Source organism: Halyomorpha halys, unplaced genomic scaffold, assembly GCF_000696795.3.
Source record: "Halyomorpha halys isolate HHAL.00 unplaced genomic scaffold, Hhal_1.1 Scaffold556.1, whole genome shotgun sequence".
NCBI classification, from domain to species: Eukaryota; Metazoa; Arthropoda; class Insecta; order Hemiptera; family Pentatomidae; genus Halyomorpha; species Halyomorpha halys.
In genome coordinates, this window is record NW_027105572.1 from 110,823 (window position 1) to 129,717 (window position 18,895).

The 18,895-nt window shown below is 34.8% G+C and overlaps 1 protein-coding gene across 1 annotated transcript; it reads right to left on the minus strand.

Annotated features, from left to right (window-relative positions):
• Nucleotides 1–123: 123 nt before the first annotated feature.
• Nucleotides 124–6,903, minus strand: LOC106684200 (uncharacterized). Its single transcript, XM_014426141.2, has 6 exons — nt 6,765–6,903; nt 6,198–6,354; nt 4,804–4,947; nt 3,189–3,254; nt 874–1,083; nt 124–574 (listed from the first exon to the last, which is right to left on the minus strand). Exons 1-6 carry the CDS (start codon nt 6,793–6,795, stop codon nt 175–177), a joined length of 1,008 nt encoding a protein of 335 aa, XP_014281627.1. The 5' UTR covers nt 6,796–6,903; the 3' UTR covers nt 124–174.
• Nucleotides 6,904–18,895: the final 11,992 nt, after the last annotated feature.

Genomic DNA, 18,895 nt, shown 5'->3' on the forward strand with positions numbered 1-18,895 from the left:
AGGGTGGAATAACTTTAAAACTCTAATCAGAATTATTTCTCATTAAAACTTATTGTAATTGGAAAGAACAGTAAAAGAAGTTATATAAAAAAGAAAGGTTAAAATTTAATTTTTAAGAAAAACTAGAAGATTACAATAATTTTATTTACATAATCACAGTTCACAGATACACAATCATTGATTACTTAATGAATAATGAAAATAAAAGAAAGCAATAATTGGCATAGTATTCTGAACAAATATAGTAAACCACATTTGGAAGTTAAGAAAAGGTAACAAAAAAAATGATAAAACTTGTATTTGCAACATTTTGTGCACCAGAATTTGAATATAAAGAAATAATAAAGGTAAAATTGGTAAAGATTTTGGTGGACAGCCACAAAGACGTCTAGTGTGCTCTTTAAAAGCTAAAGGATGAAAAAATACAACAAGGGGCCACATTCCTTGAAGTAATGATTTTGACATTTGTTCAAAATATTCTGGTGGGTTATCCAAATTAAGAACAAAGTATCGTTTTGCCATTTCCTCACAGGCAGCAGCAGTACAACGCATATTTCCCCGGCATAAATTGAATCTAAACAATAAGATAAAACTAATTAAAGTATTTAATTGATAGCAGTATTAAGGTAATAATACAAACACTAACAATTAATTAATTGTTAATTACTAAAGCTTATAAAAACTAGGATACAGTGAAATAATATTTTATCTTCTTAAATGTTTCAAAATTAAATCAATAAAACTGAGAGTGGATAGATAATTTTATGAATTTATTAATTAAATTATTAATTCCTTTAATATGTTAGGAATAATGGAGATAAATATCAATTTCTGTTTTAACAGAAAATGATTTATTTAAAAGATTGAAATTACCTTTCTTGAATTCCCATTAGATGGCCAATCACACGCCAAAAGTGTATAAGACCATTTTGATCAGGGGGGAGTCCTAGTTGTTTTGCACACATAATCGCTATTCCAACAAATCCAAACTGGGTTAACGCCAAGTCTTTTTGAGTTATAGGACCAAATAATTTAGAAGCAGCGGCATGTTGAGCACGAACAGTTGCAATAGACTGCCTCCCTCTGCAATTTCAAATTTTAAGTAGTGTAATTCAAAAACAAGTAAAAAAAAAAAATGTGACTGTTTATTTAATGACAAATTAAACTAAGTTATTGATTTATTATTTTGGGAAATTTTACACTATTGAGGCATAGCTTAAGCTTCTGTTTTTCAAAGGAGAAGAGAAAGTTTTCTAAATACCAAACGGACAATATTGGGCAAGAAAAGATCACATACCCCTCTACACATATGTTTAAAAAAAACTGCTAAACTTTAAATGCTATAATATATTATTTTAGTCTGAATTTCTCGGCATTTTATTTGTCATATACTATACTAAAGTTTTTTTGCTTTTTTTATTTTAAAAAAATATTTATTCTTTTTAAACAAAATATAATAAGTTTTTTTTAAAGATTTTTGGTAAAGAAGAAAACATTTCTTATCCACTTAATGGGTTAACTTAAAAATGTAGTTCCCCAAATTTTACATTGTTTGCTGACTTTTGGAAATGATAGGTAATGATGAAAAATTCTAAAAATGATAGGTAATATAATTAACTTTCATTTCTACTAAATTTTTTTCAATACAATTTATCATACAATAAATTTGTTAATTTAAAGATAATATCATAAGTAAGGATGATCAGTAGCTGAGCTCATCTAGAAAAATTAGTGAAGCTGTTAAGAGAAGTCCTTTGTTGAAGGTATATTCAGCATTAAAAAATTATAATAAATAATAAAAAAGCTTGGTGCTCTATATTCCTCCCTCCATTCAACCCTATCTTAAACAAAATTTGCCACATGAGACCTAATACAACCATCCACCAACATATCTTTTGATCAACCCTTCTGTGAATGCAGATTACAACTTGGGGATTCATTCATTATAAAGTCTAACAAATACACTTGGTCATTTCAATGACGAAGATACAATTTTTTCAATTGTATTTACTGAAAGTATACCTCATATTTCCACATTGTGTAAGATGTATTTTGATGTATAAAAATTCTCTAGGAGATTCATCTTTATTTATGCCAAATACCCTATGAAATACTTTATTTTGGAAACATTATAGTGTTGCTCTTCAAACAAAATAAAATGAAAGATTTTGCACCTGTAAATAAGAGTAAGAAGAATGATAATCCAATAAATTCGAACTCAGGTTTCTGGATAGTATTGTTATGTTGATACCCACAATACAATTTGAGCCAATACTTACTTTAAAAAAAGGGGAAGAGATTTACTTTGACAATGGATATCTTTTGACGATACAGTTAGTATAGGAAACAACCCAATATTTATGATTAGTAAAGTAGTAGGCGAGAGATTCTTGAGTTAACCATAGCCAAATCAATTATCAAATATTTTCTGTTCATATTCAGCTCCCTATAAAAAAAAAAAAAAAAAAAATTCCAATCCACTTTAAATTAACTTATAGGCTGTGCTTCTCGCAGACTTTTTATTCATAGTAAGTATAATACTCCAGGAATCATAATTGCCCGTTAACTTTTGGAAGAAAACAAATAAAACATATTTCAAATTGATTAGTCTATTCATCTAATATTTTGGAATGTTTCATTGTGTCTTTATTTCGTTTTCATCAAGGCTCAGACTCAGCAGTTTCTTTTCTTTTATTAGGATCTACTGAGAATATCTTTAGAACTGACTGCCCTTTCGACTATAAGTGAATACTTTATGGAAAGCAGTAACCGTTCCTACAAGGACCTAAAGTGAATACCTTTAGAACTAGTTTCCCCGTACATTATCACAAGGGAATATCCTTCCTATAGTGTCCATCCACTGTAGGCATTTATGGCACATATCCGTAAATGTCATGGATTATACATGGTTAACAGTTGACCCTGCACCATGCCCGATCATCCTGTCAATTCCCCTCTTGTCCTGCGAACCTCTTACCTAATGGAATATGCATTGTTTGAGGCTATACTATACTGTACACATAATATTTATAAATCACCAATGAAAATACACAATTGGGAGTAATGGATGAGAGAGGAAAGGTTATTATTAATGTAGACAGCAAATAGGCTGGAGAATAGTGATGAACCTTGTAAAATTAAAGAACAATAATTCAAACAATTCAAACACCAAAAAATCTTATACTTACTTAGAATTGGGATTTCTCAAATCAGACTGATACCACAATATCATATGCCTAATGGTTCCCATATACCTATAACAAAATTGAAATGAATAAAAATAACCTAAGTGTTAAAGTATATTATAAGGATAAGTGAAGTAGTAAACAGAGTAATAAAAACATACCAGTCCACATAAAAGTGGTAACTTTGGAAAAATTCTGTTTAGATTTCTGATGAGTTACTTATAGTATAATGAAGTAGTCATGGGGTGTATCATAAAATATATGCCCCTGCCTTGAGCATCACTAAAAGACGGCTTAGCTGCAAGCCACCAGGAAAGGTAAAAAGTGATTCATGAGGTTGTACAATTTCTAGCTGGAGGAGTACATGTAGAACTCCTGTAAGGAGACAACTTTAATTTTTAAGATGTGGATCTTCAAAAAGAACCAAGAAGATAAAAGAGATTTTGGGAACATAAAATTTCAGAAGGGAAGCAGGAGTGAGTGGCTATCCCAAAAGGAGCTAGTAAAGTACTTTCTCATAGATATGTCACAATTGGAAGCAAGATGAGTCCTCCTAGATCATAGGGTCTCTTAAATCCTCTGGGGATCTGAGGGTCAATGAGTAGAACATGGAAAGAACATTAATCTCCTATGCCTTAGTTGTGTAATAAGACACCCTAGTAGGAAACCACCAAACTTGTATTTGATTGCACAACCAATGAGACATTGAGGACAAAACTACTAAGAGAAATAGAGATTCATGTCTTGTTGGAGAGCGCATTTCATTACCTAATGACTAGAAGGTATTAATGTTTCTATAGAGACATTGTATATATGTAGAGGTCAATTATAGGCCCAACTCACTTCTCGCTGGTGAATGGACATAAAGAGGTGTTGCATAAGATGATGGTGGTGACCTAGGATAAGAGGCAGAATAATTGTTTAATAATTGCAGAAACATTTTTGAAACAAGGCGGATCAATCTGAACTTGAATTTGAATGTACCCCACAAAGCAATTAAACCACATATCTTATTCAAAGAGTAAAAGCCTAAAAATATCTTCAATAACTTAAACAAAAAATAAACAACAGCAATTTCATTGACTGGAAAAAAAGTTAGTTTTATTTAAGTGAACATCTTTACTAACCATGACATAATTATAATTCTTAAAAAAGCAAATTAGAGTAAATGTATTTAGAATTTTTCACATGGTTCCCATCCAATCTATTTGATGGCAGCAAGGCTAGAAAAATACTTTAAGAGTTAAGCCACCACTGAAATGGATGGTATAAAAAAGTTTGTACAACTTCTGTATCCATGACCATTTAGCTTTTGTCTTAAATAGATTTCAAACTATTATTTATATTAAAAAAAAGATATTTGTATTAAATTGTTTTAATTCTTTTTACTTCATTAAAAAAATAATGATAATAAAATACATGTAGTAATATCATTTTAAGTAATTTTTTCCCATTAAATTTGTCAACAGGATACTACTTCAATGTCATCTGGGAAATTGGCTTCATTTAGTACATATCACAACTCTATAGATGACTTTATAAATCTATAGACTCCACATATCTTGTAAAATAAATCATTGAAAAATTAAGTTTTACAAACATAATCATGGTACATTACCTTTTGTAAGCAGCAGTTGGTTTAGAAGATTTATTAGTCTGATATAATATATGAAGTACAGATGGTGCAGAGAGCAATGCTAACAAGCCACTAAGTTTGGCTACAAACATATTAAACATGTTGTTATGAAAATACTCCTGTCCTCTGCAAAATGTTTGCATTATTTTAACAGTCAAGAAAATGTAAAGTATTAAACTCTTAATAAAACGTCAATGGGTAATAAAAATTTAAAAATCTTCTCTTAGCATTAACAATACTAGTCATATGTACTAAATTAACTATAAATATAGTATCATATAGGCATCAATTAAAAGTATTTATATATAGGAAGAGGGGTAACTTACTGAGTAGGGCCCTATGGTCCTATATCCTAGGGCAAGGTTTGGATCTGGCTACGGCAAACAATTATTTTTTCTGTTAAATTAACCAAGAGTCAACCCTGTTTCTGGAGCCCACCTGAGACATATCCAGGCCTTTTAAAGAGGGTACTCTTAATTTGGGGAAAAGACTAGTGGTTGAGTGTGATCTTTACCAAGTCACCTCCTTACATAATCTATGGTCTATAAAAAGTACTTCCTTATCAAGTACTGAATACAAGGCCTTCTTGTAGGTTGGTAGGTTGTAATGGGGAAGATTTTGATAAGATGGCCTTTTATATGTAAAAGATGGCTGCTGATAGAAGAGACAGATGATTTAGGTATAGAACAAAGAAATAGCTTCACTGTAATATGCTCCAAAAAGTAAATCTTTTTTTGCATGGATTGCCTTTAATAGTTGCCCATACAATAAGAGAGTTATTGCTACCTCTTGGTGTGACCAGATTTTATATTGGCCTCTGCAGACTTAAGAGCATATACAAGAGCATTACGATGGCAAAGCATGGATACAGCCTCTTCACATTGGAAATTAATACATGAGTCATTGCAACAGAAAAAAGTAAAAATGATCTCAAACCATTCCTAATATTCCATTTATGATTTTGAAGCTGGGAACACTTTTAAATTGAAGCAAAAAATTGTATATATATATATATCTTCTCAACTTCAAGATTTTGTTTTTTTATTTTGAATTATCATTTTTTTTTTTAATACTCAGCCAAATTTTTAACCAAAAATCGATATTTGTTTTACAAATCATGATATAAATAAAAATTTATAATAGTTCAAAACATGAAAGAGAAAACTGAAAAAAAATTGTTTTAACAATAAATATTGGTTAGGTAAAAAAAAAAAAAACAAAACATTCAAGATTTAATGTTAACTTTTATAATCATTAAAAGTAATCCAAGAGTCATGTAAGTTATATTTATGGTTGATAAAAATAAATAATAAAAACAAATAAGTATCTGTGGGCATATGTGTGAGTGGGTGACAACTGCATAGCATTCTATATACCTCATTATTAATTCTTGACTGTACCAAGATGGCAGCAAAGTTGGGGTGGATCCAATGAAATGCTTATCACCATTTTTCAGAATGTCATCTACAATTGCTATTCCTTCAGCTTCTTCAGATGCATAATTGCATTTGCATGTGTTATATTGTCCATTATCTAAAAGCCCAATTATGTATGATAAGGCAAATCTTGATACATTAATTTTATTCAAATAAACTGTTTGATATAAAATATTAGTTAATACTATTCATCTAATACTAATATTCTAAATTTTATTAAAATTCATATTGTAACAAACATTTTAAATTATAATCAATTACACTTTTTGGTCAATCAATAGTTATGAATGAATAAATTAATATTAATTTATTATGCTTAAAAAATAACAATACAAATTGAAAACATGAATCATTAGAAATAGGAAAAAATCCTATAGATGCAATGGTAATGTTGGTCCAAATAAATGGAGAAAACATTTATAAAGCTGTTATTTTAAATAAAATTATTTAAAACATTGGTTAGACATTATTATGATTCATAAAATATATATGTATATATATTTAAACCTTTGAGTGATGTTCTTCCACAGAGCTGCATTGCTCCCTTGTTACTGTCAGGCTTGAATGAACTTTTTTGTTGACTTTCACTTGAGTCACTTTCTCCAAGTTAATTCCCCGACCCACTTCTTAAGTTTAGAAGTGGTTTTTACATTATAAATACTTTTATATTTAAAAAAAAAAAACAATTTTTTTTTAATTTGTAAAAAGATGTATTTTTTAAATTTATTAATTTATGTCTGATATGAGAATAGATTTTAACAATTATAAATTAACCAAAGTAATGAATTTCAAAGTCAAAGTACTCATTAATGTTGATTGAAACACAGATTAATGGTTATTAATACAAAAATCTATTTATCACTTCCTCTTAAATTGCTTGTTTTGAATTTAGGTGACCACAATTGGATATAATAAGCAATTGGAAAGTGAAAAAAATAAATAAAAATAATGAATAAGATTTTTTTATTAATAACAAATTAAAAGTTAGAATGAATGAAAAGTTATTAGTTAGGAATTTATATCAGAGTTACTTGACATAATATAAACATAAGAAATTTAGAAGTATTGAAAACCAATAACACCAAATTGTAAATAGTAATCCTCATTACAGTAAAACATTTAAGATGTATACATAAATTAATGTCCATTATCTAGGTAAACGAATTCATATAAAAATTACTCTATTCGTTCTTTCAAATAATGTCCCATTCATTAAATCCTTACATTACTTATGTAAGAAATTACTTAAAAACACGAACTCGCTAATTTAAGAGAAATAAAATGAATGAAATAAGAGAACTAAACATACTCTCCCTTAAACATAGTCGTACAAGTGATCTAGCTCTATAACCTTTTATTTATAACGTGGATTTAAAAAAAAAAATTCTTCATTAATTTTTACTAATAAATTAATTATAATGTAAGTACATACAAATTATTTTTGTTGAGTGTATAATGATTAACATAATCAAAGTATTGTTCAAGAGTAAATCCCCAATTAATTATATGATATTTTATTAATTTGTGATAGATAGAAGGATTTATGAAAGAGAAAAAAATACACGAGTAGGCCAATTACGAATGCTGTCCGTATCGGTAAAAGACACGCTGTAGTCTTTCGTATCAATTATTTGCTTGGTTTGTCAAATAAAACTTGAACTGTGATTTGAACCAAGAAGGTGTTGTGATTTAAACAAAACAACTTTTTCAAAAGTGATTTGGGTACTTATGGGGAAGAAAATCAAACGCTGTATTCGGTCATAACGTAACAACATACACTGAATCGTAATTGAACAAATTTAGGCTCCTACATCAACTGAAAAGGGTCAGTTGGAGGTTTGTTTATCTCTTGAACAAGTACAGGGAGCGGAAGTCGATTTCTGTGATCCAATTAAGGCAGTAATAATAGTTGTTTGTAAAATATTTATTTGTATATTTAGTTTTTCAAAAAAATAATGATTCAATAATTTCTTTTACCTAAAGTAACTTTGCATAATGATCAAGAATAAGATCACGCATTAATTTTGAAAGTGAAGAAAATTATAAAACCGCATAAAGTAATTGACAACCAAATTTGTAAATTTATTTTCTATTTTTATTATAATTATCTCACTCAACCATACAGTGAAAGATTAAAATATTTAAAACCGAATCAGTAGACATTAAAAAATTAAGGACAGAAAACGCCCGAATCAGTGCTAATTATTGCTCTCGAAATTATTGATCGTGAACTTACCCAACACATTGGATCATAATGAGGTGAAAATAATCTTTCCGAAATATAAGAAGTCACCACCCTAAAGCTGGCACAAAGGCTAAAACAAATATCAGTTTGCAAAATTCATTACTGCTCATGCAATCCCAACCTATCGCATCAATCCCACCTTCCTTAACAGTTGAATTTAAATATTTGAATGTGAAGAAATTAGGAATGTAGGATTAAAGAAGGAAAACGCCTCAGTTGCTGTAAAACATGGAGGTGGGAGTGTGGTGAAAATGGTTTGGGGATGCGTGGCTTATAATGGTGTAGAAAATTTCGTGCCTATTGAAAGGATTTTAAATGCAGAAGGTTGGTTATGTCAAGATTTGCGTCGTAACCTGCAAGCCAGTGCAGCCAAATTAGGAATCCAGGATCGGTATATTTTTATGCATAATAATGATCCGAAACATACAGTAAACAAAACTAAAGAGTGGTTAATTTTTAACATTCGCCAACAACTTCATATCCCTCCACAGTCTCCTGACTTAAACATAATTGAAAATTTGTGGCATATTTTAGATAAAAATGTTCGAAAATACCAAATAACTGGAAGACACCACCACAAGGATCTTTTACAGCAAGAATGGGAACAAATAAAAACGAATTTAATTAAAAACCTCGTCCACTCAATGCCGAAACGTTTAAAAGCGGTATAAAAAAATAATAATAAAACGCAAGGTGTGCAAATACTTTTTCCTGTATTTTTTGTATGTTTGATGTTTGTTTATTTTTAAATACATTTATCATTTGAATTTTTTTGTAGTTATTAAATTATAAATATACTTTTTATTTTTGAAGTAATAAGGTTTTTTTATTGCATAAATTCATAATTCAATAAAAAAAAAAAAAAAGTGGTGTGCAAATACTTTCTTTGGTCACTGTATGTAAACCCGGAGGGTAGCTAACCGCCGGGTCCTACGAAAGGTAGAGGAAAGAGGTGACCAGAAGGGAGCAAGCATGAAAAATTCTCTTCATATAAAAAAAAAAAATAAGGTAGAAAGAATATACTGAATGTTTTACTTGCTGTCCCATGTATGAACAGTACAGCTTCCACTTAAATTCACCGACCCAAAAGAAATTCTAAAACTGATTGAAAGGTTTAAAGTAGAGAAAGCCGTGGTCATGACTTGAAACCAGCCAAGAGAGAAATGCTTTATTTGGCCATGCTGCCCAAATACATTGGGTTGTTATAACACCCCTTATCATTACATAATTGTACATATATACACTAGAATACATTAACATATTCGTTTTTTAAACAACAATCATCAATACCCTACAAATAAATTTTTTTTATTAACAAACTTTTTTTTCCTATATACATATATTTGTTTTCCTCTTTCTCGCACAAAGCCAAATAACAATTTACCAATTCATTCAATACATTATTCCCCCTGTTTCACTCCTTCATACCTCTCCTCTCCAGTGATCCGCAACAACCCTTTGATCAATTAAGCAAATTCACAAAAATCATCAATAGATAGCAACGCATGAATAAAACAGAAAAAAAAAACATTCACAGCAGTAGAACAGTGTACAAACAACACAACAAAAAACAATGAAATAAATTCAAAAATAACTGATATACAAATAAAAAAACATATAGATTACTAAATAAGTTAGAACAAACAAATAAATAAAGTTAAAAAACATGGATGAATATTATCAGAACTAATTCCCGTGCAGGTGATGATGATACCCAGGGAGTCTAAAATAATATTTTCCGCCAAGATAACCATATCCCCAATGCTAACACCTAGGTCTTCCCAGAAACTCCTCGTTATTGCTCCACGAGAGGCCTCTCACGGTGAACTCTCCGAAGATATCGCGGAATTTTTCTTTGAGAAAAGGGATACATTTTTCATAAATTTCCTTCTTTTCCTTTTCCACTTCACCCACCTGATCGAGGTCATTGTTATCATATATCACAGTCGGATCCAAGACCACAGCCGTACCTCCGGGGACAATCATAAAACTAAAAACAATAAATAGAATAAATAACTAAATTTTCTATAATCTAATCTATCTAGTATTCTGTTTTATATTGTCATTGCCGGAAGTTTTAATTCTTCAATATGGACAGTTCTCCTCTTTTTGGGTTCTCTGATACTTTCTATTGTTACAATATTGTGTTCCCTTATAATTAAAACCCCAACTTTCTGTACACGATCGTCCCGATTTTGATCGCTCCCATTATGTCTGTGACCTTTAAATTCTCCCGAGCGGTAGCTGGATTTTTTCTCCTAAATTCTTCTGGATTTATCCTTTTCCACTCTTCCCCGGGCCTTTTCCCATAACTTTCTTCGAGCACACATGGTTGTTATGTATTTCCTCTCCGTCTGCTCCCGTGGTCATATAGTCCCGCCGGTGTCCTCGAAGCTCAAAGAGGATCTCAAATGGTGAAAACCCCATAACGGTGTACCGAATGATTATATATACTATAGCCTTAGGCATTGCTACATCCGGTTCCAATCCCTCATCGATTTGATATAAGTGAAGATGGTCACTCAACGTGCCATGAAGCCGCTCGGGGTGTCCTGGTGTGTTGAGGTGCCATGTCACATCAAGGTCTTTCATTTCAGTTCTAATCCTGGCATTATCGAATTCTCTGCCTCCACCCAATACGATGCGGAACTCCGTAGAATCGGAAGCACAATCGGAGAGCTGTCAACACTGCTTCCGACGACTTGTCCTGCACCTAGTGCGCCATTGCCGCCTTGTTGAGTATATCAATCATGGTTATCCATTTATATCCTCTTCATGTAAAAGAATCGATCTTCAGATCGTTGAGCGGACCATCTGGGGAATGTGTTTCTTCTTGTCCCCCATTTGGTGAGTTTCTGTCATATTTCGTGCTAACAAACTTCGCAATTTTCTACGACTTCTGTGACTGTCTTCTTCATACCCCACCAAAAGTACCTTCTCTTTAATGCTTGGAGTGCCTCCAAGGTACCACGGTGATTTGTTTTGCCCTGATGAAATGCTACAGTCAACTCTCTCTGGCGTTCGTCCTCCTTAAGGGTTTGCACCATCAGCTTGAATTGGGCGAATTTCTTGTCTATTCCTATGTGTTCATCACGCCATAGCCGCTTGATCTTCTCCCAAATGGTTTCATTCCCAACGTACAGGTGATACTTTTCTCCAGGCTTCGAAGCATTGTTCAACGTTTTACAAATCTGGTCGTTCTTCACGCTTGGCTGTGACCAAATCGTCGTGATATTGCTCCTCCCATACTTGCCATCCAGTGGTTCTCGTCTTCCATACAATCTCCCGTCTCTTATCGTTTATTATGTCCTCCAGTTGATCAATATTTACTAGTCTTTCTTCCTCCGAGCTCTCGTTAGACGAATATTCCTTCCTATCATCTTCCTCCACCACATTCTGTTCTTTTTCCTCTTCTGGTGTCCACTGCCGCAGGAATTGCCTAGACGGTTTTCCGGCCTCCTCTTCTACTGCATTTACTGTAATTGCTCGAGACAACCAATTGGATACCACATTTTCTTTTCCTGGTTTATATATTATGTCCATGTTATATTGTGCAAGGAGGTCCTTCCAACGCGTGTAGTCCTAGTCGAAGATTCCTTCAACTTCCCCACCCATTGCAGAGGCCTGTAGTCAGTGTGTACCCTAAACCTCCTGCCAAACACATAAGGTCTAAAATGGTCAACAGCCCATACTATTCACAAGAGTTTTCGTTCCAACGCAATGTATCTGGTCTCCGTCTCTGTTAGGCACCTACTGGCATACGCCACTGGGCGATCTCCCCCTATTCCATCCTGAGACAACGCCGCTCCTAATGCATACTAACTCGTATCTGTAGTGATAATAAATTGTCTAGTGAAGTCCGGAAAAGCAAGCACCGTCTCCTGCTGCAGCTTCTCCATGCACCGCCTTATATTTTCTTCCATCATCGGAATGATCATCACCTTTCTGCCTTTCTTCAGAAAATTGTTGAGTGGGACGAGGTACTCAACCATTTCCAGCACAAATCTCCTGTAGTAATTTAAAGTTCCCAATAACCTCCGAACTCCCTTCACATGCCTAGGCACTGTCATTTTCTGTATTGCTGCGTGTTTATCCGCGTCGGGTTTAACTCCTTCCCTGGAAATCCCAAAAAATTGGGTGTGGCCCAAAAAATGTATTTGTTCCTGCCCCAACGATGATTTTTCCCCCGATAATTTGAGCCCAAATTACCTGAGTCTCTGAAATACGCTGTGTAAAGTTGCACATATTTGTCTTCGTTCTTACTAATTCTTATAAATCTGGCATACTGATTCGTCTATTCCCCTCAAAAACTCGTCGATCAGACGCTGGAAGGTTATAGGAGCATTTTTGAGGCCAAACGGCATCCTTGTAAATTTGTAGTGTCCTCTCTCGAATGTGAATGCCGTCTTATGTTGATCCTTAGGGTGCATTTTTATATCTTTTATTGCATTTTTATTATTTTTATCCGACCAAGTCCAATGTACTGAATACTGTCGCCCCGCTCAGCCTGTCAAAAATGTCTTCAAATGTGGGGATCGGATACTTTTCGTCTATGGTATTCTCGATCAGCTTCCTGTAATCTATCACCAATCTGTACTTTTCAGTAGTTTCATCTGGCGCGCTCTTCTTTTTAACCTCCCACAATGAACTGTAGGAGGATGTGCTATCAATAATTATTCCCTGGTGTTTTAAACTTTTGAGCTCTTCCCGGATGTGGTGACGTAGCGCCTGAGGGTATCTCCTCTCTTTCACATATGTAACCTTATCTTCTTTTAGTATGATTTCATGTACTGTCTTAACGGTTGCCCCAAGCATGTCTCCTTCTTTGAAAAAAATATTTTCATATTCTCTCCTGAGTCTCTGTCTCCAGACCTCAGCCTGATTGATTGCTCCGACCCGTGCGCCCTCGGTATTTCTTTGTCGATGACATTTGTACATTTTACTCCCAACCTAATTCTTCATTTTCCCTTTATATTCTTAACCCAAGCACCCACCTTATCTTACCTTCCCTAGCAGCCCACATTCACTTTGTATTCCCTCGGCATACTCCCTACGATATGTACCGGCAAGTTCTCTCTACTAAATCCCCACCGGGTCAAACCTAACTGTACCTCCCCCTCTACCATACAAGGGCCGCCCAGGGTGATTAATTTACATTGACTTTTCTGAATCTGGTCTGTTCTCTCTCCACTACAAAATTTTTCTAGAGCTTCTTGGCACATGATGGTGTTGGAACTGCCGGTGTCCACTAGGCACCTCACTCTACAATCTCTATTATAGGTAGACCGCTACTCTTCTCCCTCACATTATAATTCAGCAGTGTGTGATCGCCTCTCTGCCGACATCCCCTTCAGATGTCTCGCGTCCTCCTCTCTCCAGTTCCTCGCTTCCACCCACCTCTGTTCCCTTGTTTCCATCTTCCTGTTTCCACTCTGTCCCCTTGACTTACTCGGCCCAGTGGCTCTTCAGCTTCTTCTTCGGGCTCCGACGTTCCGCTTCCGTGGATTCACCTGATGATCGACTAAAACTCCGGTTGCTTCAACGTATCTGTTGGGCATTGATCTCCATTGGTTCGCCCCGGCCCTCATCTCTTCTTCGGTAAATGTATGGACAGTGTTTAGCTATGTGTCCCTCATTTCCGCATTCGAAGCATCTCGTTCGCGGGCAATGCACCACTTAATGCCCAATCTTTCCACAGCCGTGACACTTACGGTCCTCCCGCAGGCTGTTGTTTCTGGGTTTAGCTAGGGATCTTTTATTTTCTTGATTACTAGCTCCCTGATCATCATAAATATGTCCTCTTCTAGGGCCCTCCGAAAGCCTTCTTTAATCTTTCCTAGTTAACTCTCCAAGGGGTCTCTTCGTCCGCCTGAATCTGATTTAGGATGCTCCTCTTCACCCAACAGACGAGCGCTGCTTTTAATGCCTCTACTATCGAGTAGATTTTTGGTAGACTTCGCTTCAATTCGGCTTATTCGCGGTCATCCCCTTTTATGATGTGGCTCAGTTCTCCTGTTCCCCCATAAACCGTTCGAGGTCAGAAACGGCCTTCCTCAAGTCTAGGGCGGTTGCTGTACGTACTTTTACCCACTTAAGTGTTGTGGCGTGGGCTCCCGCTAGAGACTCTTCCGATAGTGGAGAAAGCTCCGGGGGTGGAGGATTCACCTCCATGGGAGGTGGGTTCTGGACCCCATTTTGATTTATAGCTTGCAGGTTAAAGATTGCTTGTTAGACGATACTTTTGGCAGCCATTATTTAAATAAAAATTAGATAAGAAGAAAAAAATTAGTGGAAGCTGACAAACAACGAAAACAATTATTCTTTAAAACAAATATTACTCCGTTATCTAAAGTTCCTGGGTTTCGGCACCACTTAAGTATCAGTGAAAGCAAAATGTTAAAAAAAAAGAAGAAGGAATAAGATCTAATACGCTTGGACTACTGTACTTTGGCTTTATTGAGTTCAGTACATCTCTGTATATACATTCATTCAGCTGATCTTCTCAGTTAGCTGACATCTAAGTAACAGCTGACTCAGACCGTAACTCATAGATACTTCCATACTTCTATGTTTGCTGACATTACAGCGGTTTTTTTTTCAACATAGTGAAATTATAATACGTGTTGTCACCGGCTGTTAGAGTATGTTTTGAGCTTGGCAAATAAGGTTTGGTTTGCCCGTGACAGCCCGTTGGTGTTACCGAACATAAAAGTGTTAAGGGAACTCGACAAAGCTGCCTGGGCCCCTGGAACATTTTCGAAGCGCTTCCCTTTCAGGGCGGACTTCAGGTCTCTCTGATTCGGAGAAACAAAAAGAGGTTGCTGGGAGCTAGGTAGCGGTAGGGCCTAGGGCTGTAGTGTGGCTGCAGCAATGTAGCCCCTTTGAAACTGACCGAAACTCCGACGGTGGCTAGTAATGCTTGAGAGAGCATATTGTCATGGTGTATAAACCAAATGTCTTTGATCTATGTATGGACTCGGCGGACTAGATCCTTCAAACGACGGAACACTCCGACGTAAAACTGACATCTGACAGTCTGACAGGCAGGCACGTTTTCATTAGGGATCACTCCTTTGGCGTTGAACTCAGGAAAAAAGTCTTCAACTTCTGAACTTAGTCGCCGAAGTCTAACGGGACAAAACTTCCACCATTTCATAGCTACCAGTGACTTCATGGTATATCATTGATGTAATGAAATAAGGAATACCGTAAAATAGGCTTCATTAAACTGAATTAAATACATGGCACATGTAACCTGAACAACCTTTACTTAAGGAAACATGATTTAAAAACAAGTGATATATAAATATAAGTGGCACATGAATATTAATGGTACATGAATATATTTGATGTGTATAAGTTACAGTCAGCTGGTACCTCGATGTCAGCTGACTGAGGAGATCAGCTGATCATGTGTATATATAAAGATGTGCTGAACCCAATAAAGCCAGTATGTTACAGCAGTTCAAACGTGTTACATCTTATTCCTTCTTCTCTTTTTTTGACATTTTGCTTTCGCCAATACTTAACTTATAAATATTAGTATATCATTCACTCACCCATAATTTTTTAAAAAATAATTACAAATACTTTAAGTAGAATAGTCCTTCTGGTATGAAGGAGGTTTCCGAATTCTGGAGGTCCTTCGATGAGGTTGCAGACATTGACATGCCTTTTCTATGTTTCGCTCATTTCCCTCTTCTTTCTCCGTCTCTACCTGGCTCTCTTCCCGTGGGTTGTTGTTAGTAGAAGTAGTGTCTAGTGCGTGACTATGACTAGGTAATCCCTGGGTTTCAGGGATATGTGAAATATCTGTCTCCTTCGGTGCTACCAAGACTGAGGAGCCAGGCGTCGGCTAGATACTGTTCTCTCTCCCATCAGGTAGCCTTATAAAAAAGATTAGAGGATTCCCTTCAAGAAGTTCGACTTCTTCAGCGTTACAGTGGGCAGTGGCCCCTTAAAATCAATGTTGAGTCTTTCGAATGGATGTGTAGATTTTATCAGTGGCCCTTGATGTTTCCCAGATCGAGATTAACTTTGAGCGCACACCCTACATGACGATATTACCGGTCTCATTTCTTTCAGGGAGAACGATAGGCTTTCACTTCAAACCCAATGATGCAATTTTGTCCCTCCAGGGTGACATAGATCTTCGTGCAAAGATGTTAGTGTAGTTATGTTCCCTTCAATGGAAGGGCATATCCTAGAAAGAGCATCGGCAGCTTTGTTATATTTACCAGGACAGTAAACAATTTCAAAATTGTAACAAGAGATTTCTAATCGCAACCTCATATTTTTTTCGTTTTAAATTTTGCCTGCATTCTTATTGTGGAACATGAAGGAGACAGATTTCTAGTCCGTAACCAGAAGGAAACGTTTACCCAGAAGATAGTGCCTCCACTTCTTTAAAGCTTCAACAATAGCACAAGCTTCTTTTTTAATGGATGAGTGTTGATTTTGAGATTTTAGCAAAGAGCGGGAAAAGAACGCTATTGGGCGGTCATTTTGTGAGAGAACTGCTGTTGTAGTTAAATCTGATGCATCTGTCTCAACAGTCAAATTATTAGAATGGTCAATAGAAGAAAAAGCGGCATTTTGAATATCCTTTTTTATTCCTTCAAAAACGCAAACAGCTTCATTACTGAATGGAAATCTGCTTCACATAAGAACCTGGATTTTATTTGCAAATTTTTGGGGAAAAGTGAGCATGGTGTGCAAACATACCAAGAGAGAAGAATTTACTGGAATGGGAATATTTCTTAAAGGTTCAAGCCGGTCAGGATCTGGTTGAATTGATCTGTGACAAATCATATAACCTAAAAGGTGAATATTCGTTTTAGAAAAGGAGCACTTATCCAAATTTAGTGTCAGATGATATTTTGATGCAGCATTGATGAAATCCTTTAAATGTTGATCATGTTCCCTTTTCTTCTTGCCACAGACCGTTATATCGTCTAAATAATCGTAGACTCCTTTTAGATTTTCCTTTCTTACTTATTTTCCTGGTGGGAACCGAACCTACAACCTTCTGAACCCAATTTACTCAGCTAGCAGGTCCTTATGATTATTGTTTATATGACCTGACTAACCCTCCGTTGATCAACCAAAAATAGAAACAGATGTTCTGTTTGTTTATAATTCAATTATTTTCTTATCAATTGTGTAAGGTGGAGAAAAATCTAAAAGTTTTGTACCCATCTATATCAAAAAACAAAAACAGTCAGGAAATCCTACCGCCTACACCAGACATGGGCAACCTTTGACATGTTGTGGGCCCAACTTTAATGTGCAAATACGTTCTCGGGCCGCCTTTAAAAGTAGTGTTCATAATTTTTAACGATAAATATCAGACATGAAATAATATGACATTGTTATTATAATACAATATATTAAAATAACAAAAGGCAAAAAAAAAAATAGGTACAACATTATAATTAAATAGTGAAATTTGGAATTATTACAAACTACGAAAGTTAAATAGCGACACCCAAATCAATGAAACACCTGAGCTTGAATTTGAGAAACTAATCCATCGATTAATTCCACAGATACAAAGACGTAAAGAATTTTCCAAATTATCGTTAGTCAACCTTGTACAATGGTTTGATTTATTAACTTTCATCATTGAAAAGAACTGTTCGCATTTATAAGTACTGCCAAACGCACAATCAATCTTCTTACGAATTTTCTAAGGTATGGAAAATGGTCTTCTTCGAGGTATTTTTTGTAGAAATTGCACAACTCCACGTCTTCAAATTCAGATTTTAGGAGTGAGTTTTCTTGAATCTTGATCAACTCTATTTGCAAGTATATTGGAGCATTTTGTACATTAATTTTTGTTGTAGTAGCAAATAAATTGGAACAGTCTTCCATGTTTTTGAAATCGCTAAATCTGTTTGAAAATTGCTCCGGTAATAACTTCAGTATATTAAGTATAAGCAATATTTTCCTACGCAGAGAGCGTGGAGAAATGGTAAGTGTTACCAGACAGCATCAGTGTCCCCACAAGCGGATTTTGTTCCGAAATACTTTCAAATGGCTGTACAGATCACTTACTAACTGTCCTTGTTTTTGAAATTTCAAATTTAAATCATTCAAATAGCCTGTAAGGTCGACCAGAAATGCTAAGTCACATATCTATTTTGGGTCACTCAATTCAAATAGTGGTTTACATTTTATTTGCATAAAATCTGCTATCTCATTCCTAAGCTCGTAAAACCGTTTCAGCATTTTTGCTTTGCTTAGCCATCTGACTTCACATTGATATGTGACGTCGTCATATGCGGCTCACATTTCATCCAAAAACACCTTGAACTGACGATGGTTAAGCCCTCGGTATCAAATAAAATTGATGGTTTTTACTGCCACATTCATAACATTCTGGAGCTGAATG

What these genes read in the sequence shown, in the direction of transcription:
- LOC106684200 (XM_014426141.2), bottom strand. Translation starts at nt 6,795, where the DNA reads ATGCAGCTCTGTGGAAGAACATCACTCAAAG. An exon ending in CCAACTGCTGCTTACAAAAG is followed by an intron (nt 3,255 to 4,803) that starts GTAATGTACCAT and finishes ATTTTGTTATAG; the next exon opens with GTATATGGGAACCATTAGGC. An exon ending in TTGAGAAATCCCAATTCTAA is followed by an intron (nt 1,084 to 3,188) that starts GTAAGTATAAGA and finishes TTGAAATTGCAG; the next exon opens with AGGGAGGCAGTCTATTGCAA.